Raw genomic sequence first — 25,130 nt, 5'->3', positions numbered from 1 at the left:
AAAGCATATACAGCAAATTAAATACATTATTGTGGTAATGGGGTGACTGAAGTATAGGTCTATTATACTTATGGCAGTTAGAGAAAATGTAGGCAGCTTGCCCTGTTCCAGAACACCCTTTGATATTCATTCTATTCAGCAGCGGGGCCAGGACTTCTCAGAATTAAGTGATGGGTCATTATACTTTAAACACCATGGAGAAGCCTAGATTGGCAATTAAACAGCTCTTGCTGACACTCACTTGTGCCACCCTGTGACCCCCTTTAGATTGAGATGTTGGAGCTCCGGGCCCTCAGCCTGCTAAATTGGCGCAAGGCTCTTCTCCTGACGAGAGCAGGCTCTGAAATCTGCCGGCTTCAAAGGGAGCGAGATCATGTATAAACCATAATGTGGGTGCACCGTGGCTCACAAAAAATAAGGCAGGAAGAAGATGAAATGTTACAAGTGCAAGGGGGGGAAATGAGAGAATAATGACAGACCTAATGCAACTCAAAGCAGGATTGTTGCACAGGAAAATACATCCCACTGCTTGTGCATAAAATCAAGGCTGGAAGATGACATCCAGTTAACAGAAACGTGTCAACAGTGAGGGAAAGTGAGAGTGAGTGTGGGAGAAGCCCCTGAGACAGCCAGAAACAAAAATTAGTTGTCCTTAACAAGTTAAGGTTCATCATTATATTCTGGCTTGGAGCCATAAAAGCAGACGGGGGTATATAATGAGCTGCTTCGTATTTTTAGGGTGTTTATTGCATTGCATGAAATAGTTGTCTGCAGAGAGGAATTTCTTAAGTCAGGTCCTGCATACAGGACGGATACACACACACTTCACAGTCTCTTTCTCAGATAGATAGATAGATAGATAGATAGATAGATAGATAGATAGATAGATAGATATGTGAGCGTCTGTGTATGTGGAAACCTCCAGGTATTCTCAATAGATACCTTTCAGAATCTAACCCCCCCAAAGTGAGCTCAAATTGTGGTATACACACTCACAGTATTCCCCCCTCCCCTCTCTCTCCCTCCCCCCCCTTTCTCTCTCTCTCCCCCCCATGTCTATATACATATTCTCTCTTAGCAGAAAGGGAACATATGTATTTGAGGAATGTCAAGCCCTTAAAATTCATAGTAAAAGCTGCCACTCCACCCACTTCATCACCCAAGGGCTTCCAAGAACACATGTTCTTCACTTATGTTTCTTCAGAGGCCTTGGAACTGTGGGAAGAAACAAGGTGTAACTTGGGAGCCTAAGTGCTGCCCAAGGGTTTGCTTTTTGGGGGGTGGGTGTGGGCTGTAGAGGCTGTTTGTTCACTTAGTTTCTCTCTCCTCTGGGAAATTTTTCTTTTTCCTTCCTTCCTGCTTTCCTTCCTTCCTTCTTCTGTCTTTTCAATACTCTAAAAGGACTCGATGACACTTACTTAAGAGCCATGCCATAGTTACTAGGATCTGACATTGGCTTAACTTTATTTTTAAAATTTTTTATTTGTTCCCTTTTGTTGCCCTTGTTTTATTGTTGTAGTTATTGATGTCGTCGTTGTTGGATAGGACAGAGAGAAATGGAGAGAGGAGGGGAAGACAGAGAGGAGGAGAGAAAGACAGACACCTGCAGACCTGCTTTACCACCTGTGAAGTGGCCCCCCTGCAGGTGGAGAGCCAGGAGCTTGAACTGGGATCCTTACACCGGTCCTTGTGCTTTGCACCACCTGTACTTCCTTGTGCTTTGCACCACCTGCACTTAACCTGCTGCGCTAGCACCCAACTCCCCAGTGGCTTAGCTTTATAAAGGCAGGGCCACATTGGGATGGTCTTTCTGAAGTCACGTGTTCACTGGGATTCTGGGCTCCCCTTCAAAATCCTGCTGTGTTCTGTATTGATCTGTGTACATTTAGTTGGTACAGTAGCTTTTCACCTTCTTTTTCCTTCACATGAACCTCTGCTGAATTATTCTGGTTAAACGGAAACCATTTTTATCTCCAATCTACATGTGGAATGAACTTGGTAAATAAGTTCAGAGTCTTCTTGTAGTGACTATCATGATAATAAATAGCCTTTTTAACCCCTCCAGTCCCCACCCAGACTAGCTTCCTGAAGAGTGTGTGGGCTCTACCTGGATGGGGGTTTAGGGCTGTATGGGTTTAGGCTTATTCATAGAGTGACACTTGCTGCATCTGGGTGTCTGTCACCATTCCCCAGTATTCCTGTCACCTCACTTTCAGAGCCTGGTCAGGTGGGAGCCAGGAGGTGCCCATTCTGTTGGCTTTTGAGGCTCTGCCCTTTCAGCCCCTCCACCTGTTTTCCTCTATCATAATGTTCCTTTATTGGAGAGGGGTGGTGCTTCTTCTCATCCCATGTAAGTCATGGCGACTAGACTGAATATCTGAAAAGGTGAAAACTATTAGTCTGATCTGGCTGCCATTTTGCTTGTGGGCCAGGGGCATTTTAAAAGGAGCGCTGATTATGTCTTGGCTGATTCATATGATTAAGAAAGGCTAACTCGGGGCTTAAGTTGCATCTTGGAGAACTTCCCTAGAAAGAAACAACAGTAAAGGTGTAAACACAAACTTTCCTCTATGATAGTGCTAGCCATTTAGAAGGCCTATTAAAGCTTGGATGCCATGTTAAGTAGAAGTCTTAAAATCTTAGAATTTTAAGGTGGGAAAGAATTTGAAAATCACACTTTAAGGGTGTGTGTAAAAATACTTCTCTTTTGCTTCCCTCTTCTTTCTGTAAGATACAAACTTATTTTTCAAAGTCTAAGGCTCCTGGTGAGAACCAGATAGGAAACCCTTGAATTTTCCCCATCGTTCTCCCACACTCTCCCCCACCTCCTGTCAGAACAAATAGGGCACAGCAGCAAAAGGAAAATAAAAATTTGATTGCCTTCCATCAACAGAATGAGGCCTAATGAGGCATGTTTGGCATTGTGGAGGGGGGGGGAGTGTGTATATTTCAACTGCGTTAATATTTTATTTAGCTGTCAGTATACAACAAAGCATTTCACCTTCATTCTCCAGCTGATTAGGACTTAGGAAATTGTCTTCTCAGATGCCACTAATAATGCCTCCCCCCAAAAAAACCAAGTGGACCTGTGATATCCAGCAGGTAGACCAAGCTGACTCTTCCGCCCGACTATAACAGTTGAATTTGTCTCTCACTAAAGATGTTAAAAATCGTAATGTCTCATGTCAGGAGCCATAATGAAGGGGAAGATTGCCTTTAATGACATTATGAGAATCATTATGTTTAATTTATCGCTAATTAATGCTGACAGGTTTCATATGCCTTTGGGTTGCTTTCATGTGAGTGTTACACGTTATGGGTATTTTTTTTTCCCCTTCTTCCTTCTTCTTTGTGACTGTGTGTACACATCCCTCCCCATTCATTCATTTTGATTCTGACAATTTACACAGCTTCCTGTCTTCTAGGTTTCCCCCTCATATGGTCCCACCACATCACACTCTACACACGACCGGCATTCCCCACCCGGCCATAGTCACCCCGACCGTCAAACAGGAATCTTCTCAGAGTGACGTTGGCTCACTCCACAGCTCGTAAGTATTATCCACTGGATCGAGTTCTCTGTGTCTTCCCATTGGGGCTGCAGTGGCCCCTAAGAGGTGGCTGGGCTTGATTCTGACAATCACCCGGCTTGGGCTCTGACAAAAGGACAGACAGTGCACAATCTAGCACTAGCAAGATGGCTGGTGCAGGACTTGCAAGCTGAGAGCTCTGGGTTCTGTCTGCGGTGCAGTTTGGCAGCCGTTGTGTTTTGTCATTGCTAATTTCACACAATGCCTCGTTTCTAAATTTAGCTCTGTTGTGGACATGTAAGAATAGGACACAACATACGAAGGGTTTGGTGCTACCCACGGCTTCAGGTGCTCACTGGAGTTCTTAGAACACGTGCCCAGCAGATCAGAGGGCACCACTGTGCTTGGCTGGGCTGGCATTGCAGCCACTTCCCTGTTCCTCACACCACTTTTGAATGTTTGGGTCCTCTCTTCTACAGCCAGGAGAGACACTTCCAGAGGTATAAATGTTCCCTTGCCTGGGACCCCTCCCGAGGCTACTTTGGTGCCATTTTCCAGGGCAGAGAAGACCCATTAGTGAGAAAATGCTTTGTATCCCTACTGCCAATCTGTGTGTCTATGTTGTCTCTATCCAGAAAGCATCAGGACTCCAAAAAGGAAGAGGAAAAGAAGAAGCCCCACATAAAGAAACCTCTTAACGCGTTCATGTTGTATATGAAGGAAATGCGAGCGAAGGTTGTAGCCGAGTGCACGTTGAAAGAAAGTGCTGCCATCAACCAGATTTTAGGGCGAAGGGTAGGTGACTGTCTCCTCTCTGGACAGGAGGGCAGTGCAGTGGCTGGGGTTGCAGAATGCCCCTGTTTGGTTGAAGGATCTTTTCCCTTCAACCATGTACCGGTTCCTTTTTTAGAAAAACTATTTTATTTATTTATTCATGAGAAATGATAGGAGAGAGAGAAAGAACCAGACATCACTCTGGTACATGTGCTGCCTGGAATTGAACTCAGGACCTCATGCTTGAGAGTCTGAAGCCCTATCCCTATCCACTGCACCACCTCCCAGACTACCCGGTTCCTTTTTTTTTTTTTTTTTTAACCAAAGCACTGCTCAGCTCTGGCTTATGGTGGTGCAGGGAATTGAACCTGGGACTTTGGAGCCTCAGGCAGGAGAGTCTCTTTGCATAACCATTATGCTATCTAACCCCCAACCAACATCCCAGTTCCTTCAGCAGCGGTGTTTTTGGATGCAGACCAGTGATTCAGGTGACATTCAGAACAGCCTGACCCATCATCTCCCTCTACCCCCCAGAAATGGAGCAAAGGCTTGGACCACAGAAGTGATGATTCAGGCTTGGTCCCAGCACTCTTGTTAGTGCCAGGACCTGCAAACGGGTGGCCTCTGTAGGTAATGCCGTTTCTGAAGGATTCTCTCAGAAAAAGAGAGAAGACAGCATTCACTCCTGGGCTGTGGTGTAGTGTGTCATGTTTTTGCATGTCTCCCCCTCTTCTCCTCATCTCCCCCACAGTGGCATGCACTGTCCAGAGAAGAGCAAGCGAAATACTACGAGCTGGCCCGCAAGGAGCGACAGCTTCACATGCAGCTCTACCCTGGCTGGTCTGCACGGGATAACTATGTAAGTGAACAGCTTTTCTCAGCACCTGAGTCCATAGCGATGTGTGGCTGTCCATTTGGACAAAGCCAACTCTAACTGTGTGCTGGAGCCAGGCTTCAGGGATATTCAGCTCATAGCCAATCTAAAGGATCTATTTTGGGTCTCCAGCATCGAACACCAACCCATGGTGGTTGTTCTCGAGGAGAAGGAATGAAGGAGACGAGTGTTCCTGGCTTCTAGCTCAGGATTCCTGAGGTCAGCTTCGGGCTGCCTATACCTTCTGGCCCTTGTCTCTAGCATATGACAGTAGTGGCTTAATGTCCTGGCTTCAGTTCTCATGCTTCATAGCAGTCGTCTCTAAAGATGCTTTACAGAGAAGACCAGTGGGTAGGGCTCCAGAGAGAGGTTTAATTCCTCAGGACTTTTCCAGCTGGGCCTTCACCCTTAAGAGGGAAACCAGGGGTTGGGTGGTAGTCCACCTGGTTAAGCGCATACACTACAGTGCGCAAGGACCCAGGTTCAAACCCCCTCCCTGGTCCCCACCTGCAGGGGGAAGGCTTCATGAGTGGTGAAGCAGGGCTACAGTTGTATCTGTCTCTCTCCCTCTTTATCTCCCCCCTTCCCTCCCTCTCGATTTCTCTCTGTCTCTGTCCAATAATAAATAAATAAATAAATAAAAGGGAAAGCAAAGCAATTGCTATATGTAATAGTGCAGTCTGGCTTGGAAGCCTCAATCATCTTGAGAGAGGCATGATGGGAATATCCCTGAAAGTAATATGAGGAAGCCATTTTTCCACAGGATTGGGGTGTGTGTGTGTGTGTGTGTGTTCATTCCTGGGTTCAAGATGTAGAAGACATAGCAGTGGTAACACCTACATTCCTCCACCTGCCTCCTAGAAATGAGCTCATCTTTATAACCACTGTCATTCCCCTCTTGCCTCCTGCATTTTGCCCAGCCCCCAAGTTCTGCGCACTCTCTCACCTATCTCAATGGAGGAAATGTCTCTTATTTTGCCTGCTCCCTCCTTACACAGCCCTTGGTTTTTGTGCAGTGATTTTTGCCATCTGCTCTGGGATGGAAAAATGAAACCTCTCTTAAGCGGACTTCTCCCGTTTCTTATTTGTGGCCTGAAGCCACAGAGAAGTTTACCCATCGCTGCTCTCTGCCCTCACACTTGGCCGTGAGCAGCATTCCTGGTGAGGATGCCCTCTCTGTGTCCGTGGCTGTGGGCCCCAGCCAGTTGTTACTGATTGAGAACTTTGTGTATGCACTATGTTGTGAGAATTACAATGAAGGCAGACCCTTGCTCTGAGAATCTTCCAGTCTTTGGCAAGTCACAAACATCTGCCTGAGATCCTGGGTCCTGAGTGCGAAGGTTGTTTTCTGCTTGCTCTGACTGTTTAAAGTTGTCCTCTCTCTTTATTCTCTTACCTTCTGTTTTCTTTTTTTGAATTTTTGAACTCAGGACTTCATGGTTGATAATTCAATGCTTTATCCACTGCGCCACCTCCTGGACCACATCCCTATCTTTTTTGAAGGTTGTAGTCTTGAAGACAGTTGTCTTTGAAGGTAGTAATCTCCTCAGTCGGGAGCATCTCAGTTTTGCAGGTGAAACTGACAGGTCTCCAGGAAAATCCCTTCAGGGTGAAATGAGGCTGGAAAAGGGTGAACTCTGTAATGCAGATGTCAGAGCAGCTCTTAGGTCCGTGGATAGGAACCCCACCTGAAGCTGAACCTCTCCTGCCTCCCATTGAGTTTTAGTGATGTTGTAGTTGTTTTTCCACTTCAGCTTCCTGAATAAACTAAACCCAGTCCCTTCCAACTTCCTTAAGATGGCCCGGTGTCTCCCAGCCCTGCACACCAGAGAGGACAAATGTGACCATGAGACCTTGAGGCTCAGAAACCCACACAAGCACCTTTGGCTTTTTTTTTTTTTTTTTTTACTTATATGTTAGAGAATAAAATGTCTGTAACAGAAATACAGAAATGAAAGACAAAGCAAAGTTCTGAGGTGGTACAGAGCCTGGGATCTGATTGCAAAAGGCGGCTGGGGGAGAGCTTTCTTTAAATCAGTCCTCTCTCTCTGCATGGAAATATGTTTGTACAACTCCTCTACCTTGAGGCCTCCTTACAGGGCCTCAGGATTCTTAGGGTTTTTCCCCTTCTTTTCCTTCCCTCTTTCATTCTTCCTTTCTCTCTCTTTCTATTTCTGGTATTTATTTCATTTTATGATAAGACAGAAATTGAGAGGAAACAGGAAATAGAGAATGAGAAAGTGAAACCTACAACACTGCCTCACTATTCGTGAAACTTCTTCCCCCCCCCCCCAACAAATAGGGGCCAGGGATTGAACCCAGGTCCTTGTGCATGATAGCATGTGTGCTCACCAGGTATGCCACCACCTGGCTCTCAAGTGGTCACTTTTTCTATCTGCATAGTGCTGGTCTCTTCTGGGGACTATGCTAGTGGGCCATGGAACCTTTAGGCAGTGGAATTTTGAGATATTCCACAACAGTCAGAAGTGTCAGGTCATTCTTTTGGGTTGTGACATTTTTCTGTGTGCCAGGTGGCTTACTTGGTTAGAGCCAATGCTACTGAGGGGAGGGAGAGCCACTTTCAGATCTACAGTGAGGCCCTTACCTGGACAGAATTTCTCCCCCTTCCCTCTCCTCCATCCACTGTCTACCAGCAGGTAGTTTTTGTGTACAAGAAGGCCAGGTTACAGAATGGGAATAGCTCTGTGCAGTTAATTCACTACTTAGAGCTAGTTGAAACCCTGCCTCAGAGGGCAAGGCACTTAATATATGTAAGAACCTATGTGAGGACAAGAATGGACACTTGGATTAAAAGAGCAAGGCAGCATCAGCTGGGAAAACTTACTCAAGGAGCCATGGTGAGTGGAGAAAGCAGCATATCTGACCTCCACCCAGCTCGTCCCCAGGTGAGCCTTGACGCCCTCCTTCCATTAAGGCACTGTGCTGATAGCACAGTCTAGTGACTGAGGGCTGTGGACTCAGCCCCCTCCTGAGGTCCCCATCATGGCCCCATTATCTGAGTTGTATAATTTCAGTGAAGTGACCCTTGTGCGCCTCAGTTTCTTCATCTGTAAAACTGAAGTGATGGTGTTATGTAGGATTGTCTAAGGATGGATGGATGGATGGATGGATATACACTGTGTGATTAGAATCATACTGGGCACATAGTATGTGCTCAGTAAATGTCGCCTGTTAATATGATCATTAACTGTTAGGTAAAGAGAATGGACAGAACATTCTTGGCTGCTCACTTAGTGTTCAGAAAGGAGGTCAGCTGGTTACCTGTTCTTGTTGGGAACTTCCTGTTTTTCCCCCTTTCATCTTTGGAACATAAGATCCGTGCCACTGCTACAGCCTTCATGTTCTGATTTGGGATGAGGATTTTGGAGTCTTAACAAGGGAGAGCTTTGGGGGGTGGGGGGAGATGACTCTGGACATCTGCAAAGCCATCCCAGGGCTCACCCTGGGCTACTCTTGGACCACTTCCCACCCTGCCTCTCCATATCTGCCTGAACTTCCCTCATCTGCTTCCCCTCTTTTGATAGATTCAGGTACTTTGGGCTGAGTGGTTTTTGTTTGTTTTAAAATTTCCTAATTTATTTTTGGATAGAGACAGAAATCTAAAGAGAAGGGGCAATAGAGAGGAAGTGAGAGAGACCTGCAGCACTGCTACACCATTTGGGAAGCTTCCCCCTTGCAGGTGGGGACCGGGAGCTTGAACCTGGGTCCTTGAGCATGGTAACATGTGCTCAACCAGATGTACCACCGCCTGAGCCCTCACTGGGTCAGGTTTGAGGATAGGCTTGTGAGACAAGTGGTCTTTCTGCTACTGGGTACAGGACCCTCCAGGTAGAGGATAAGAATGGACAGCTGGATTAAAAGAGCAGAGCAGGGTCAGCTGGGAAAACTTACTCAAGGAACCACGCAGTAAGTGGAAAAAGCAGCATTTCTGACCTCCACCACCTCCTCCCTAGGTGAGCCCTGACACCCTCCTCCCATCTGTTTTTGGAACTAATTTCCTGTTCCATCTGTCCATCTAGGGCAAGAAGAAGAAGAGGAAAAGGGACAAGCAGCCTGGAGAGACCAATGGTAAGTTAGAATAATGAGGATGGAGGAAGGAGTGGTGCTCTGAGGACCATTCTTACATTAGGCTCCCATCTGGGGGTGGGGTGGGGGCAGGCAGGAGTGATTCAAGGCCAGGACACGGAGGCCAGGACATGGGCGGGGGCGGGGGGGGGGAAGCCCATCGTAGCCAGCCTTTTAGTTTTTACATTTTAATTAATTGCTTCATGACTGCCCTTTTAAAGCAAGTAGCATCTATTGTTGCATGAAAAAAAAAGCACATTGTAACTCTAGCAGAATGTGTTTTGAAATAACAGCAGTCAGTCACTGGAGAGGGTAGGCATGCCTGTGTCTGCTTCTCTTCTGCATGAGTCGGGAGTAGGGGTGAGGAGGGGGGTGAGGGGAGTAGGAGGGTGTGTGTGTGAGTGACTGGTATTAACTGGGCTGTTCCTGACTATTCTGATGCATGCCTTTACAGTGGTAAATTGCACCCAACTTAAATTAAGGAGGTTTGCCATTCTCTAGAAGAAACTAGAAATACTGCATAGACAATCTCAGAGGTCCCTTGGAGAAGATCAGGCTTTTACAAACAACAAGAAAAAAAAAATTGAAGGCTCTGTATAATTTGTTCTTTTTTTTCAGAACACAGCGAATGTTTCCTAAATCCTTGCCTTTCACTTCCTCCGATTACAGGTGCTAATGTCATTTTGAGTCATTAAAATAGTTGATAAACTGTTTTTTTAAATTTTCCTTGCCATTATAAGTTCTCTTAACATGAAACACGTCTATGACATTTGACCATTCTTTAAAATGACCCATCTACACGGTTTCGTATGTTTCGGTAGACGTTTATTCTTTTTCAGTTGCTTTTGTTGTTGTTTTTTTTTTTTTAATTTAATTTAACTTCTGCTTTGTTTATTTATTTTCCCATAATAATTGTTTAAGCAGTGATGACAGTGACTTAGAGTTGAACTAACTGTGCAAATTGAATATGCAGTATTTCTTTAAAAGTGACTGGTTAAAAAAAAATTAAAGACCAAAATGGAAGGAATTCAGTCATAAACCTCCTTAATCTAATGGCATTTTTTTCATTGCTCCCACTAAGTTTTCTCATGCAAGCATGCCTCCGCAGTATGATTTTTTTCCTTTGCTTTTTTTTAGTTTAGTTTTTTTTTTCTACCCTTTGCTTTTCTGCTCATAATTTGCAAACCCACTAGCATTTTACTGACTTTACCTGCTTCAATGCTGCTATGAGCTTCTCACTAACTCTTAACAGCTCATTCATACAGCCTGTTGACTTTTATCTGTTCCTCTCTTAACATTAATGAAAGTAGATTTAAAAAAAAGACAAGTTGAACATTCCAAAGCTGCAATATCCCAGTACCACAACCTTTTTCTTTTCTTTATTTCTTTCTATTTTGTTTCATTTTATTCTGTTTTCATTTGTAGTTTTTCTTTCTTTTTTTTCTTTTTGAAGCTGTTTACTCTCTGAGAAGAAAAAAGCATGTTACAAACTTAATTCCCTCCTTCGCTTGATTTTCTTCTTTAAGAAAAACAAATTGAGAGAAAAAAAAAGGAAAGCATAACCAAATAAGGGGGAAAAAAAAACCCCAAAAACCTGATTTATAAAGTGTTCAATGTTCAGTAGCTAACTTCCCTTTATCAGCTCGAACCAAATGCGAGAGACAGTCCTTAAAGAAGGGATACTGCAGCTTTATTTGCAACAGCTAATTTCACATGTTGAATAAGAATGTGATATTTATTTTTTTTAAGTAAAGTTTAAAAAATCAAAAGTCAATATTTTGTGATTAGTAACCAGGTCATTGATTTATTCCCTCTCTTTATTTTTATTTTTTTCTTATTTGTATCTTTCTCTCCCCCCCTTCCCTCTCTCCTTCCCTCTCTCTTTCTCTCCTCTCTCGCTCTCTCACTTTCTCCCACGTCCTCCTCCTCTGCTCGCTTCTTTCTTGAACTCATTCAGACCTGAGCGCTCCTAAGAAATGCCGAGCGCGCTTTGGCCTTGATCAACAGAATAACTGGTGCGGTCCTTGCAGGTGTGTATAGATTCCCCAGATTCGCTGTGCTGGTTGGCAGCTGCTCTATTCGGTCCTTCCCCCTTCTCTGGCCTATTGCTTTGTAGCTCTGTGTGTGGATCTTAGGAGACGTGAGGGTGCGGGACACTGCCGAGTGCAATGAGCTCTGTGAAGGGGGGGATGCTTGTTCTCCCTGCTGCTGCTAGCCAAAATGCCACTGTAAAACAGCATCACCTGTGCCTCCTTGGGTCAGCGACAGCAAACCCCCAGTGGTGCAGCCCCTCCCCGGGGGAACGTTGCCTGCCAACTCCACCCACCCACCCACCCAGCCCTCCTGCCAGCCCAGGTTGTCCTGGCCTAAGTAGAAGCCAGTGATGACACCTCCTCCGTTCCTCTTCTCTCTCTCTCTCTTTATTTATCCTAGTTGTTTTCTTTTGTTTCTGGTTGTTTTTTTATTTTATTTTATTTTTTTGGTGTTTGGTCATTTTGGTTTGTGTCTGTTTGTTTCCTTTTTCCTTTTCTTTTTTTTTTTTTCTTTTTTTTTTCTTTTTCTTTTTGACTCAGCAGTCCTTGCCTTTCATGTCCTTGGTGAGGGAAGACTAGTAGATTAACCCAGATGATCTAGAAAGCCAGTCAGCTGTAGCTGAGATCTCATGTGCAACTGAGGACCACCTACCATTGTGTTGTATTTTTTTTGTGTGTTTACCTTATGCTAACAGATGCAAATACTCCAAAGAAGTGTCGGGCACTGTTCGGGCTTGACCGACAGACTTTATGGTGCAAACCGTGCAGGTATATGACCACTGCGAGGCCTTTGGGAACAATCAAAGCATCCTGTCCTTCTGATACCTTAGAGTGTCCATATACTCTGACCTCGCTCCCTTCTCCTTCTGCACTGGCATCAATGACTAATGATCCTCAGCCTTCCAAATTCACTTGCTAATTTTATATCCTCTCCTCCTCCCTCCTTTCTCTTCTTTCCCTGCCCCCCCCAACTCTTAACCCCTTACAAGAAAGAAAAAGTAAAAGTAAAAAAAAAAAAAAAAAAAAAAAAAACAAATCCCTAGAAGTGAAACTGACACCATAACCTCAACAGACCAGGATAGATACTTAGCTTTTGGCTTTAAAAACTCAACCCCCAAGAAATTGGTCCCAACCCAGGGCAGGTCCACTGAGGATTAGAGAACCTGTCCTTTGCAAAAGCATGCAAGAACAACAAACACTTGGCCATAGAAGTATGCTCATGTACCGGGGATCAGGACACTTGGAGCAGTGCTCTGGGGCAGGCTTTTGATTTTATTTTTCTTTTGTTTGCTTTTGTTTTTGTTGTTTTATGTTGGGGTGAAGAAAACACCACATGTCCCTGCACAGAGGAGCTTGGTTAGCTGACATTGTTTTACAGTGCTGAAAAGAAGCGTGGCATTGAAAGGCATGCACCAGCTCAAGAACTTCAAGCAGTGGGTCCTGCAGTGCTGCTAGCCTGCAGTGGGAGGGGAAAAAAGAACCAACGTATACAGTGAGAGAAAGAGAGCATGGGTCCCAGCATAACCAGAGGAGACACCCCCACAGGTTTCCATTCCGACCTATAATTTTAGGGAAGGTGTAGGTACTTCTTGGTGGAGGGATCCTGCTTCGTTCCTGCCTCATTTCCTTTCCTTTAATGACCACCTTTGGTTAAATTTGTTATTTCTTTGTTCTGATACAAGCAGTCTTTGAATTTGGAATATTATGATGGTAGGTATCTCAACACCCCCTCCCCTCCAACACACTCCTTGTGTATAGTTGCTCCCTTGTCACGTGTCCCTCTCCTCCATGCCTCTGCCATGTGTTCCGTGTTTAGACAGTAGATCAGATGTCCATCCCATCATGTGCATGCCCACAAGTCTCCTGTGTCTTTCCCCTGTCCCTTACTACTTCATGAGAGGCCTTTAAAAAGTGCCTTGAGTTAGCTAAGTGTTCAGGAGAGAGAACGTAAAAAAGTCTTTACAGAAAGAATCTCCACAGACATCCTTCCCTCTGCCCACTGAGAGAAGATTGGGAGCTTCTTAGAGGCACCCAACAAGAGAGGGGCTTCTTCATTCATTCTTAGACATGACAGTCTTCACAGAGGTGTGACAAATGACCCTTCCAGATAGTCTCAGTCTAAGTCTGTGCAAGACAAAAGTTTGATGATGAAGTTGAGGGTGGGTCTTATTTAGTTATTTTCTTTCTTTTTCTTATAGAGACAGAGAGACATAGAGAGGGGAGGAGAGAGATACCTGCAGCACTGCTCCACCACCCATGAACCTTCCCCTGAGCAACTGGGAAGGTTTGAATCCAGGTCCTTGTGTATGGAGACATGTGAACTCTACTGGGTACACCAGCTCTTGACCCCAGCGGGTGGGTCTTTTTTAAATGAAAACCAGCCAGGAAACCAGCAGCTCTCAACCATAACTGTCCTGTGTGAGATTGTGTTAGTGATGCCCCTCCATGAGGAACTAACTTATGAGAGGGGACACCCCTCTAAGACAAGATGGTGTCTCTTGCTGTGTGGGAACAAAATGCAGCTCAACCTGTTACAGTCCCCTTCCAGCAAGGTTTATTGCTTGGTCAGTCAGTTTTATTCCTGTGGGAAGTTGTAGTTTTATCGACCCCTTCTCTTTTTTTTAGCTTGTTTTTGGTTTGTTTCTTTCAGAAGTAATTATTCCAAGTCAGATCTCTTTTCCTTTTATTTTCCCCTGAAAATTGTCATTACTAACACCAACCCAAACAGACTCCCTGTTTCTCAGACTCAACAGACACCCAGCTTAGAGTCAGTACTCTCCCTCCCTCAAAGACCATCTCTATGACAATAGTGTTAAACTAGTGTTCCAACACGCAAGCCAGCAGATAAAAACACCCACAGCAGTGTATCTGCTTCCTGTTTTAGCTTTATGCTTTTCTAAAGTCCAGCTGGGAAGGTGTTGGCGGTGGTTGTGTGGATCCCCCAGATAGCTGTTATTCCTCAGTTTACTTTCCAGCTTCATCACAGGTAGAACAACCCTGGTGCCATTTTTCTTCTGATAGTGTGTGGGGTGGGTTTTTTTGTTTGTTTGTTTTGTTTTTGTTTTGTTTTGTTTTGTTTCAGAGCCTGAGAGCTCTGGCAGATTGCCTTCCTCCTCTTGTAAAAGTGTAATTCCCAAATAGAACCAGGAAGAACCCCTGGTTATCTTTCAGAATAAGTCCCTTAAAAAATAAAAGTAGTTGGAGATGGAATGTAGGTTTGGACAGAGTCCGAGGGTGGGTTTTATCCCTTTGGCCCTCACCTTCTCCTCTTAACTTTGCCAGGACCTGAGTTGACACTAAAGCAATAGAACAAGTTAGGCTTTAGGGGAAGAAAAGCAGTTTTATAAAGCTGGGAGTTTTCTGACCCATCAGACAGCACAGCACGCGTGCCAGTGTGTTCGTTTCAGCTTCATGACACTAGTTGCCTATGAGACCGGGGCATGGCTCTGTCATTCACAGTCCTCATGTCCCATGTCCCAAGTCTCCATGATGTGGCAGCTTCCATGCCATAGATGATGGGCGGGGTTGGAGGGCTTGGGGAGGAGAGTATCAGAGCCACTCCTGGCTGATCAAGGTTCCTTGCTTGCCACACAGGATTCTCATTTTATTTGACGTTTGGAGGACATTTTTAAACAAGTTTCTGTTCTGAGCCCACCAAGTTGATTTCCCTATCTTTTCACTCTGCCCTAATATAGCATGGAATGCTGCTTGACGTCACCATGTCCTTTTCCTGTTGGTCCCCTCCCCTGGCCCTCTCTTTTTCCTCTTTCCTATGCCCCTGTTGCTTTATTCATACAGTTTTGCTTGTTCCTCTTCCCCACACCCCAGCCCCTTTCCTTACATTTTTTTTTAAATGCATGGACATCTTGAGGGTGTTTTTGTTTGTTTTGTTTCTTTTCTTTTCTTTTCTTTTGTGCATGTTTTGGATCTGTAGGCCCAGGTGGTTTAAAACTCTTTAGAGGCCTCTTGATTGATCTAGGATTTCCAGGTCGGGAGCAGAACCCACAGTCTACTTCAGAGGAGAGAGGGGCAGGTGGATCTTGCATAACTGCAGGCAAGGGTGAAGGAGGCTTGCTCACTGCTTCCTCCAGAGTTCCTGCCCACCCAGAGGGCAGGGGAAGGGGTGTACAGACAGAAGAGGTGGCTTGCTGGGTGGAAGGCAGGGAAAGCCAGGCATGTCCTCTCCCACCTGCCCTGCCTCTCTTCCCCTCCTGCCTTCTTGCTGAATCCAAGGGCTTGATCAAGCCATTTTATGATGCAGACCCAAGGAGGTCTTCTCTGTGTCCCCTCCGTTACAAAAGCTGGTGACATCTGGCCAGGCAGCTTCGTAGTTGTATCCCCAGTCAGCCAACTCTTCACCCACTAGTCTCTTCTAGAAGGGAAGTTCTCAACCAGGGATCTGATTGTGCCCAGGGGCTCTGTAGATAAGCACTCTCCCCATGTCTACATTATCCTAGGCTGAGTGAGGTTGATCCTCAGAGAACCCCCTTCCCACCAAATAGCCACCACCAAATATGCCCACAGTCACTGGTAGGTGAAGCTTTGAAGTCACGTGCTCAGTTTCTTGAATCAGTTTCCCCAGCCTTTAGTGACAAGCAAGAGAAGCTCTGAAATGCTCATACCAGTTTCTCCATCCATGGCCAGTGTAGAGGGGAGCTTCTGTTTTGGGTGCAGAGTTAGTCAGTCTTCCTGGTTTGCACATGAATCACCATTAGCCTCTCCCCCCTTCCCCCAAGTTGATGCTGTGACACCCCCCCCCCCACCTCCCGGCACTTCTTTGTCTTCATTTCCTGTGACATGCTATGCCCCCTACTCACTGGTCTCCAGACCAGGACAGGGCTCTCTCTCCTCTACCCATCCTCACTGTCTCTCCTTGCAGCCTCTCACTTTGGGGTGTGGGAGGGGAAGACCCCGAATCTTGGGGCAAAAACAAGTCAAGTATGAATCATAATTGAATCCACAACCTGCAGGCCATACGACCAGTTATTCTCGTTCCTTTGGGTCATTTTCTGTTTTTCTGAATTCTTCCCCTCCCCCATCTTTGTTTATCCTCTTCTACCTGTTTTTGGTGGTTTATTTATTTTTTTAATTTGGTTTAATCTCTATATTTTTAAATTTTTTGGTTTTTTTGTTTCGTTTTTCAGTTAATTTCCTATGATTCTTGTTTCTTCCCCCCTTCCTTTCACCTAATTCTGAACTCTCTTCATTTGGTGTGGTTCTTAACAGACAAGCCCGAAAGCCGGGCGCCAGCAGCCTGGTGGTGGTGGGGTGCTGGTGGTGGTGGTGGTGGTGGTGGTGGTGGTGGTTGGTTGGTGATGTGGGTGATGGTTGAAAACCTGTCAGCCTCTTGCTAGCACTGCCTTCAGCTCTGTGGGCTCAGTAGTTGGCATTAGGTCTGAGGCGCCTGGGGAAGGAATTGTCTGTCTTTTTAAAATGTACGTGTGTGCGTGTGAAAACACGCGCTTGCCCACTCTCCACTAGGGTGGGCTGGGGGGTGGTGACTGGGGGTGGATGGTTTCATGGGGGCAGCAAAGAAAGAAAAAGACATTCAGTTCATTTCAGTTTGGACAGAAACCCTTTCTGGCCAGTGGATGTCACCTCCACCAGGTGGCTTCCTTCCATTTGGGCAGAGGCCTGTCCGCAGTTCTGAGAGGGGACAGGGCAAGCAGGTAGGTAGGGAGTGCCTGGCTCTGGACCATTCCATTTGCCAGAGAGTCAGTGAGCAGGGTACTTGGGCTTCTCTCTAGTTGACTTGTGGTCACTTGGGCGGGGGAGGGCTGTACAGTCCCTGTGAGGTAACTTCAGTGTGGCTCTGAGTGTTAGGAACTCGCTTTCTTGGCATCTTTGCCCTGTATTCACAGATCACTCTCTTCCCTTCCCCCCCCCAACCCTGTTTCTAGGAGAAAAAAAAAGTGCGTTCGCTACATACAAGGTGAAGGCAGCTGCCTCAGTCCACCCTCTTCAGATGGAAGCTTACTAGACTCGCCACCTCCCTCCCCCAACCTGCTAGGCTCCTCTCCCCAAGACGCCAAGTCACAGACTGAACAGACCCAGCCTCTCTCGCTCTCCCTGAAGCCCGACCCCCTGGCCCACCTCTCCATGATGCCTCCGCCGCCTGCCCTCCTGCTGGCTGAGGCCGCCCATGGCAAGGCCCCTGTCCTCTGTCCCAACGGGGCCCTGGACCTGCCTCCCACCGCTCTCCAGCAGCCCCTGCTCCCCTCCTCATCTCTTGCACAGCCGTCAACATCTTCCTTACATTCCCACAATTCTCTGGCCGGAACCCAACCCCAGCCACTCTCCCTGGTAACCAAGTCTTTAGAATAGCTTTAGCTTCCTGCATTTACCCGGGTTGGTTTGTGTAGTGTTTTGTTTTTGTTATTTTGCCTTTCCTTCTTTTCCCTTCCCTTCCCTTCCAAAGGTTTCATTTTTGTATTTTTTTTTAAATTTCTGTGCCACGTGGCTACATTAGTTGATGTTTATCGAGTTCATTGGTCAATATTTGACCCATTCTTATTTCAATTCCTCCTTTTAAATATGTAGATGAGAGAAGAACCTCATGAATCTACCAAAATTTTTATCAACAGCTGTTTAAAGTCTTTGTAGCGTTTAAAATATATATATAAATATATACATAACTGTTATGTAGTTCGGATAGCTTAGTTTTAAAAAGACTGATTACAAAGCCGAAAAGGAAAAAGAAAAAAAAAGGAGCAATTTTGACGCAGCCCTCCAAAAGGAGTTGGTTCTGTATTATTTGTATTAAATACGAGCTTGTGAACCAATCATCTTACATCTAGTTTTTAAACCACAAAGGAGCACGATGAATGCAGTGCCATTTCTTTTTATTTTCTTCTGTGTGAAACAACTTTTATCGTGATGTTACTTGTTATTGTTTAAATGTACAGAAACAAAGGGTTAAAATGTGTTAATATACCTTGTTCCATAGTGTTGTTCTTTTTTTGGGGGTGGGGTGGGGGGGTGGGAGGGGAATGCGACTCAACCATTAATGGAAATCACAATGCTGTTGGACCAGTAGTATTTATTGCTTTAGAGATTGCTTGTGTCCCTCTATGTTGTCCCTTTTTAAAATATGTTTTCCTTTTTCTTGAAATTGTATAAAGTCTCCCTCACCCCATTCCACCCCCTTAGCATAAGCTTCTTATATATAACAACTCATTTGTACAAGGTTTTTAAGTTTATATATAAAATGTGTATATATATTTTTGGTTCCTGCTCCCCCCCCCCTTTTTTTTTTTGCTGTAAGAAACCCAGATGCCGCCAAAAGGACATATGAATAGTTGTATGAAAGGATCAATAGCGTTAACAAAAGTTGCTTTAAAAGCCATTATGTAAAACAAGACTTGAACATTTGTGAGGGAATTGGAGCAAGGCTGTGTGAGCAGCAGCGAGGGAAACAGCCTGGCTTCCCCGCGCCCCCTCCCCCAACCCTCCTACGCCCCCCCCTCCCCCGAGCTCGAGTTCAGCTGCCCCCTTTGGACATGAACTGACTGTGCAAAACTCGATGTGCCAAAATTCTCAGTGACTTTAGCTTTCTCCCTCTTTTCAATGCTGTAATTTCTGTTCCTCATGTTTTGCTGTGATGTTACATAGTTAGATTTGTATGTAGGTTTAATGTCACCTATAACAAGAAGTGTTTGGTAGCAGATTGTCCAGAAAGCATTTTAAATGAAGAGGTATAAACCCTTAAGGGCCAAAATTATGTATATTAGATTACTCTTAAAGGGCAAAACCAGCTGCCGCTTTTATGTACGCGGATTACATATGAGTTAGGTAGCTGACTTTAAAAATAAAAATAATAAAAAAAAAAACCCTAGGCATGTTGATGTTGCAAAATGCTGTATAAAGCTGAAACCTGTTCCTTCAGTGCCATTGTAGTTTGACCTGAACCGATTGTAAAACTGTCTCCGATTTTTCTCTGGTTTATTACGATGCTAACTATAACATTTTTTTTTTGTGAATACTTTGAATGTTTCCTAACAGTTGTGATGTTCCTGTTCCGTTTTATGCGCTTATTCCAATTTCCTTTTTAATGGTTTGGAAGCCATTTTTGTAATGAATAAATGTTCATGCTGTACAGTATCTGTAGCATGCTGTTCTGGATTAATAAAAGCAACTTAGTATGTGCAGAGAAAAGCCGGTTGCTTGTTTCTGTGATTGGGATTTTTTTTTTTCCCTGTGGGGAAACCAAATCTGCCTCCTCCCGAGAATCTCCTCCCAAGCTGGAACTTGCAACTGTGAGGTTGGAGTGGGTGGTGACTTGAATAACAAGTGGTGTTGAACTCTTAAAGGGTGAATTTTCTCTTTTCCTGCCCCCCCCCCTATTTTTTTCTTAATGTGCTGAGCCACCTGCCTGGGCTCATTTTTTTTTCTATTATATACATACACAGATGGGGAAGACACCAGAGTACCAGTTCATCATCCATGGAGCTCCCTGCGGGTGCTGTTTATGGTGCTTCTGTGCGGTGCTAAGACTTGAACTCCACCTCAAGCATGGCAAGGCGAGCAAACCCTATAAGGGTGATCTGTTCTCCTCATGCCTCTCTCTCATTTTTTAATGCTCCTCTGGTGTTTCCAGTGTACCAGAAGGGGTAGAAAAAAAAGCACAAATCACTCTTCTGGCTAAAACAGGCTGATACTTGCCAGTCACAGGTGAAAAGATTTAATTTAGGTTACCAAGACATACATCACCAAGAATGGGCTAAAGAGAACAAATCAATCGTCAGACTGTTTAGAAAGTATAGGCGTGAAAGTTGCCTAATTTCTTTCTGGGAGTTCCATGCAGGGAGAAAGACGTTGGGGTGTTGAACTGCAACCCCTGATGTGGCGGTGAGCTATTGTTGAGCCAGAAACATTTTTAAAATGTTGGATCAAGACAATTCCCATAGAGGTTTGTATGGTCGAGTCTGGCCCTCCGTGGGGTCCAAGGCCTAGGCTCGGTCCTGGCAAGGGAGCAAGTTCCTCACCGTCACCTCCACGGGGCCACAATAAAACCCCTCCTAAGGTTTCCACTGCACTCATTTCTCACGCTGACGCGGACGGATGGATGTGGACGTGGTCCATTTACTGAGGACAATCACACCTTCAAAGGATGTGATTTCAGTGGGCCTGGAAGCTGTTCGTGTCACAGGTTTTGTTACTTGAGGTTACTGCGGTGTAGTCATCAAGGGCTGGAAAGCTCCTCAGAAAATGCTTTGCTGGGGCGAGGTTTTGTTCTGCATTTTGTTTTTGCTTCACCTTGTGTTCCCAGGAAGGAGTGTTTCGGGTTGTTCTTCCCCATTTTGCTTTGCACACCCGAGCCAAGAGTAACCTTTAAAAACACAAGTAAGGTGGTCTAGGAGGTGGTGCAGTGGATAAAGCACTGAATTCTCAAACATGAGGTCCTGAGTTCAATCCCTGGCAGCACATGTATCAGTGATGTCTGGTTCTCTCTCTCTCTGCCTTTCTCATAAATAAAAATAAATAAATTCATTAAAAAAATTCTTCAAAAAAATAATTAAAAAAAAAACACAAATAAGAACAGTAGCTGTTATGCATGGCAGTGTGCCAAAGCCAGTTATGGGCATTTTCTTATTTCATCCAAACACTGGCACCAAAGGTGGGTGTTATTTCTTTATTCCTCCCTACTGTCCTCTGCTTCATTTTCAAAGCTCAAAGTTTAAATATCTTGTTCAAGGCCACACTGAATATAAAATGGTAGAGCTGGGATTTCCATCCAGATATAACTCCAAACCTGTGCCCCCCATTTTGTTTTTTAGTTTGATTCATCAGTGGGTTATGATACTATAGGATTTCAGGGACAAATCCACGGTCTGAACACTAGGTCATCTCTTCTTAAATTATGAATTATGGCCCTTCTCTGAAACTGAGCACTGAGATTCTTGGGAAGGGTTTCCTTTTTTCTTTCTTTTTAACATATATATAATTGATCAATTAATAATTGATAATAAAATTATATACTTTAACATATATAATTGGAGACAGAAGAAATTGAGAGGGGAGGGGCAGATGGAGGGAGAAAGAGACAGACAGACACCTGCAGCCCTGCTTCACCACTCAAGAAGCTTTCCCCCTGCAGGAGCTGGGGACTAGTGGCTTGAACCTGGGTCCTTATGCACTGTAATGTGTGGACTTAGCCAGATGTACCACTGCCTGGCCCCAGGAAGTGTTTCCTTGTTTGCTCCCCCCTCCCCTGCCCTTTATGCTCATATGCTCTTGTTTCCTTGCATCAGACTGGAGGCCGCCTACCTTATAGCATTTTTGCTTTCCTGCATTGACACACATGTTTTCCCTCTACCTGGTCGCTTCCCGTCTGCCCCTGCATCCCCACTGCCCACTTCCTACCTGGTTAACCATCCCATCTCCCTTCAAGTCTCGTTGTAGAGGAGGGTGGGTGGCATCTTCCCCAGCCCCTATGTGTCTTTCCAGTATCTTGTTCAAGGCCACACTGAATGCAATGTAGTGGAGCTGGGATTTCCATCCAGATCTGACTCCAAACCTGTGCCCCCCACCCCCAAATGTTCCCTGGATGCAGAGTCACTGCTGTTAGGAACCAGTGCTCTGAAGAGTCCTCTTAAAAACTCAAGACTCCTATAAACAAAGGTCCTGGTTCCATGCTACATAGTTAGAATGTTCCTAATGGGAGGAAGGAGGGGAATTGGCCAACTCAATGTCTGTAATGAGTTGTAATAATGGGAATGGAAATAACCCCAGTTCTACTAAATGTTGAGTTCTCAAAACCTCAAAGATGCCGTCATTCACCCTGAATTTAAAGTATGGGTCACCTAGTCACATCCTTTTTACCTCCCAATATTTGAGCAGTACTTTGGGGTCTTCTTTGCACTCTAACTCGTAACTTCTTTTATAACCTAGTTAGTCTTACACTTCCCGGTCAGCATTCCACTCACCCAAATGTGGGGTGTCTACCTGATTCTTGGGAGGGAGCATGCCTTGCAGACACCTAGATTCTAGACTGTCGTGGTTTTAGACCAAGTGTGTGTTCATTTGTTACAGCAGCCACAGGATACTAATACACCCTTCTAATATGCGAAGTTAGTGGGTCAGGTTCCATCGGAGGTCAGGAATGGTGCAACTCAGAGACTGAGTTTCATAACAAAAACAACAAAATTCTCATATTCATTTTTCTTTTTTTATTGTATTTTTTGGGGCCAATGATCACCAGCTGCTCAAACAACAAAAATTATGTTTCTGAAATCTCTTGATGTCGATTGCACATAGAGAAAATGAGCTACCCTACATGTGTCACTCACAACAGAAGCCCTTTCTTCATATTCATTTTTATTTTCTCTCTCCTTCCCTTTCTTTGCTCTCTGGTGCCAGGACCTCATGTACGCATGATTTCACCACTCCGGGACTGACTTTTTCATCTATTTCAGAAAGAGAGGGGCAAAGAGGAAGAGACACTGCAACAGTAGGGTTTCCTGAGTGTCAAAAGGAATGATGCCTTTCTGGTATACACCCATGTGGTGCTGAGGCTCAGATCTGACTACACACATGGCAAAGTACAGCCCTATGCAGTGAGCTGTCCATAAGCCCCACAAACCCATTTTCCTTGGGCGAAAACAAACTCTTGAGGTAGGAAGAAACCAGGACTGCCTGGAAGCCCACATCTTTGCTTGTAGCCACTTCCTTCATGTTGCTGCCTGTGTCTACCCCCAATCTCTCTCTACCTGTCTTATAAGGATACATATTTAGGGTCCACCTGGATATGCCACTTCTCTTCGGCTCCTTAGTCACATATTTTTCTGTGTAAAATAATGCATGGGGGTGGGGGTGAGCAGTGGTGCACTGGGTTAAGTGTGCTTACTACCGTGTATAAGTACCGGATTCAAGTCCCCACTCTCCACCTGCAGGAGACATGATTCACAAGCTGTGAAGCAGGTCTGCAGGTATTCACCTTTGTCCATCTCTATCTCCATCTCCAATGAGAAATGGTTCTCTCAGTTTTTCTCTGTCTTATCCAATAAAATAGGAAAAAGGGAAAAAATAGTTACTAGCAGTGGTGGATTCATAGTGCTGGCACCAAGCCCCAAAGATAACCCTGATGGCAAAAAAGAAAAAGAGAGAGAGAGAGAGAGAGAGAGAGAGATGAAGAAAAATAATGCTCTTAAGTTTTAGGAATAGAACATGACCACATATTTTTGCCACTTCTGAGCAAACTGCACAGAACCCTCCAGAATGGGCAGATGTTCCACCTTGGGTGGTATTTTTAGATCAGTCTGGGCAGAAAGACACTTATAGGGGTATAGTGATATTATTTACTGTTATATGGTAGTTATACAATTTACACATATATTTTTAATGTATTTATTTATAAAATGGAAACACTGACAAGACCATAGGATAAGAGGGGTACAATTCCCACCACCAGACTCCGTATCCCATCCCCTCCCCTGACAGCTTTCCTATTCTTTAACCCCGTGGGAGTATGGACCCAGGGTCATTATGGGGTGCAGAAGGTGGAAGGTCTGGCTTCTGTAATTGCTTCCCCACTGAACATGGCCATTGACAGGTTGATCCATACTCCCAGCCTGTCTCTCTCTTTCCCTAGTGGGGCGGAGCTCTGAGGAAGTGGAGCTCCAGGATACATTAATGGGGTCATCTGTCCAGGGAAGTCCAGTTGGCATCATGGGAGCATCTGGAACCTGGTGGCTGAAAAAGAGTTAACATATAAAACCAAACAAATTGTTGATTAATCATGAACCTAAAGCCTAGAATATTGTAGATGAAGATTTGGGGTTTCCATTTTGGAAATAGCTAGAAGGTCTATTTTAAGTATATTCCAAAGGGTCCATGACTTTATTAGTTTTTGCCTGAGCCTGACATCTGATATGCAGGTGGACTCAGGGAGATGTCTGGGGAGATGATGTCATGGCTGGAAAAAGGACCAAAAAGCTGGATCAGGGAAGAGAGTATCTCCCAAATACGAGAAAGGTGTATAAATATTGTTGACTGTATACCCCATCGATTTGATCTGGGGCCCATAATCAGCTTAGGAGCCTGTGTAATCTCTTGCATTCTGTGATTGTCAGTAGGAACATTCTGAGTTGCACCAACTTCAGGACTCATCTTCATATATATAATAAATTATACAATAAACATGCAGACTGTTTCCTATTTCAGATAGTAAAGATAATAAATTCACCTATTCTGTTGATGTGAATGCAAGTTGGGTTAGAAGGGTCTTTCATCCAGATCCCGGATTTATATGTTTTGTTTTGTTTTTAACCAGAGCACTGCTCAGTTCTGGCTTATGGTGGTGTGGGGGATTGAACCTGGGACTTTGGAGCCTCAGGCATGAGTTTTTTTGCATAACCATTGTGCTATCTACCGCACCCCCACCATCAGATCCCAGATTTAAAGACAGGAAGCACCAAAAGGCAATGGAATGAACCTGAGTTTGGAGAATCCTCTGTCTTTCCTTTATCTCTGAGCCACTGCCATTTCAGCTATCTGTGGTGGTAATTGTACTCTGCCAGCATCTTATGAGAGCTAAAAGACAAAGTAAATCATAGTATCATTACCATAAAAGCAGAAAATTAGTCACGACTCTTTTCTTTCCTTTTCTTTTTGAGATTCTGCTAGCCTGGCTCTTCAAAGCCAGGTCAGAGAATCATAGAAATCTAGATGTGGAAACATGTCCTCATTGTAGAGACAAAAGACCATGGCCTTGGTACTGGGACACATCCACTAGCATTCATCTTGTCTGAAACTGATTGACCTTGTCAAAATAGGAGCTACATTTTGGGAGCTACAACTCTGACTGGGGTTCTTGCTGTGGGATAAAGATATGCT

The 25,130-nt window shown here is 44.8% G+C and overlaps 1 protein-coding gene and 1 non-coding gene across 51 annotated transcripts in view; one reads left to right on the top strand and one right to left on the bottom strand.

Moving 5' to 3' along the window:
- TCF7L2 (transcription factor 7 like 2) overlaps positions 1-19,451 on the top strand; it is a 227,817-nt gene extending 208,366 nt beyond the window's left edge. For 9 of the 50 annotated variants that reach the window (XM_060171276.1, XM_060171283.1, XM_060171282.1 and 6 more), the window contains 7 exons: positions 3,411-3,551; positions 4,166-4,325; positions 5,056-5,163; positions 9,219-9,267; positions 9,883-9,933; positions 11,222-11,294; positions 17,198-19,451. In XM_060171276.1, the coding sequence (XP_060027259.1) occupies positions 3,411-3,551; positions 4,166-4,325; positions 5,056-5,163; positions 9,219-9,267; positions 9,883-9,933; positions 11,222-11,294; positions 17,198-17,621 (1,006 nt within the window). In that variant the 3' untranslated portion in view covers positions 17,622-19,451. Of the gene's footprint in view, positions 1-3,410; positions 3,552-4,165; positions 4,326-5,055; positions 5,164-9,218; positions 9,272-9,882; positions 9,934-11,221; positions 11,299-11,992; positions 12,067-12,982; positions 13,008-17,197 lie in introns of those variants that run through there. The other 41 variants (XM_060171284.1, XM_060171278.1, XM_060171277.1 and 38 more) reach the window with 22 other exon arrangements.
- A 3,019-nt stretch (positions 19,452-22,470) lies between these two features.
- On the bottom strand, positions 22,471-22,601 carry LOC132532925 (U11 spliceosomal RNA). The gene has a single exon (XR_009544838.1). It is a non-coding gene; the product is annotated as a U11 spliceosomal RNA (small nuclear RNA).
- Positions 22,602-25,130: the final 2,529 nt, after the last annotated feature.

The sequence above is a fragment of the Erinaceus europaeus genome, chromosome 14 (genome assembly GCF_950295315.1).
Source record: "Erinaceus europaeus chromosome 14, mEriEur2.1, whole genome shotgun sequence".
Classification (NCBI taxonomy): domain Eukaryota; kingdom Metazoa; phylum Chordata; class Mammalia; order Eulipotyphla; family Erinaceidae; genus Erinaceus; species Erinaceus europaeus.
The sequence above is the reverse complement of the archived record's forward strand: the minus strand, read 5'-3'. Positions and strand labels throughout refer to the sequence as shown.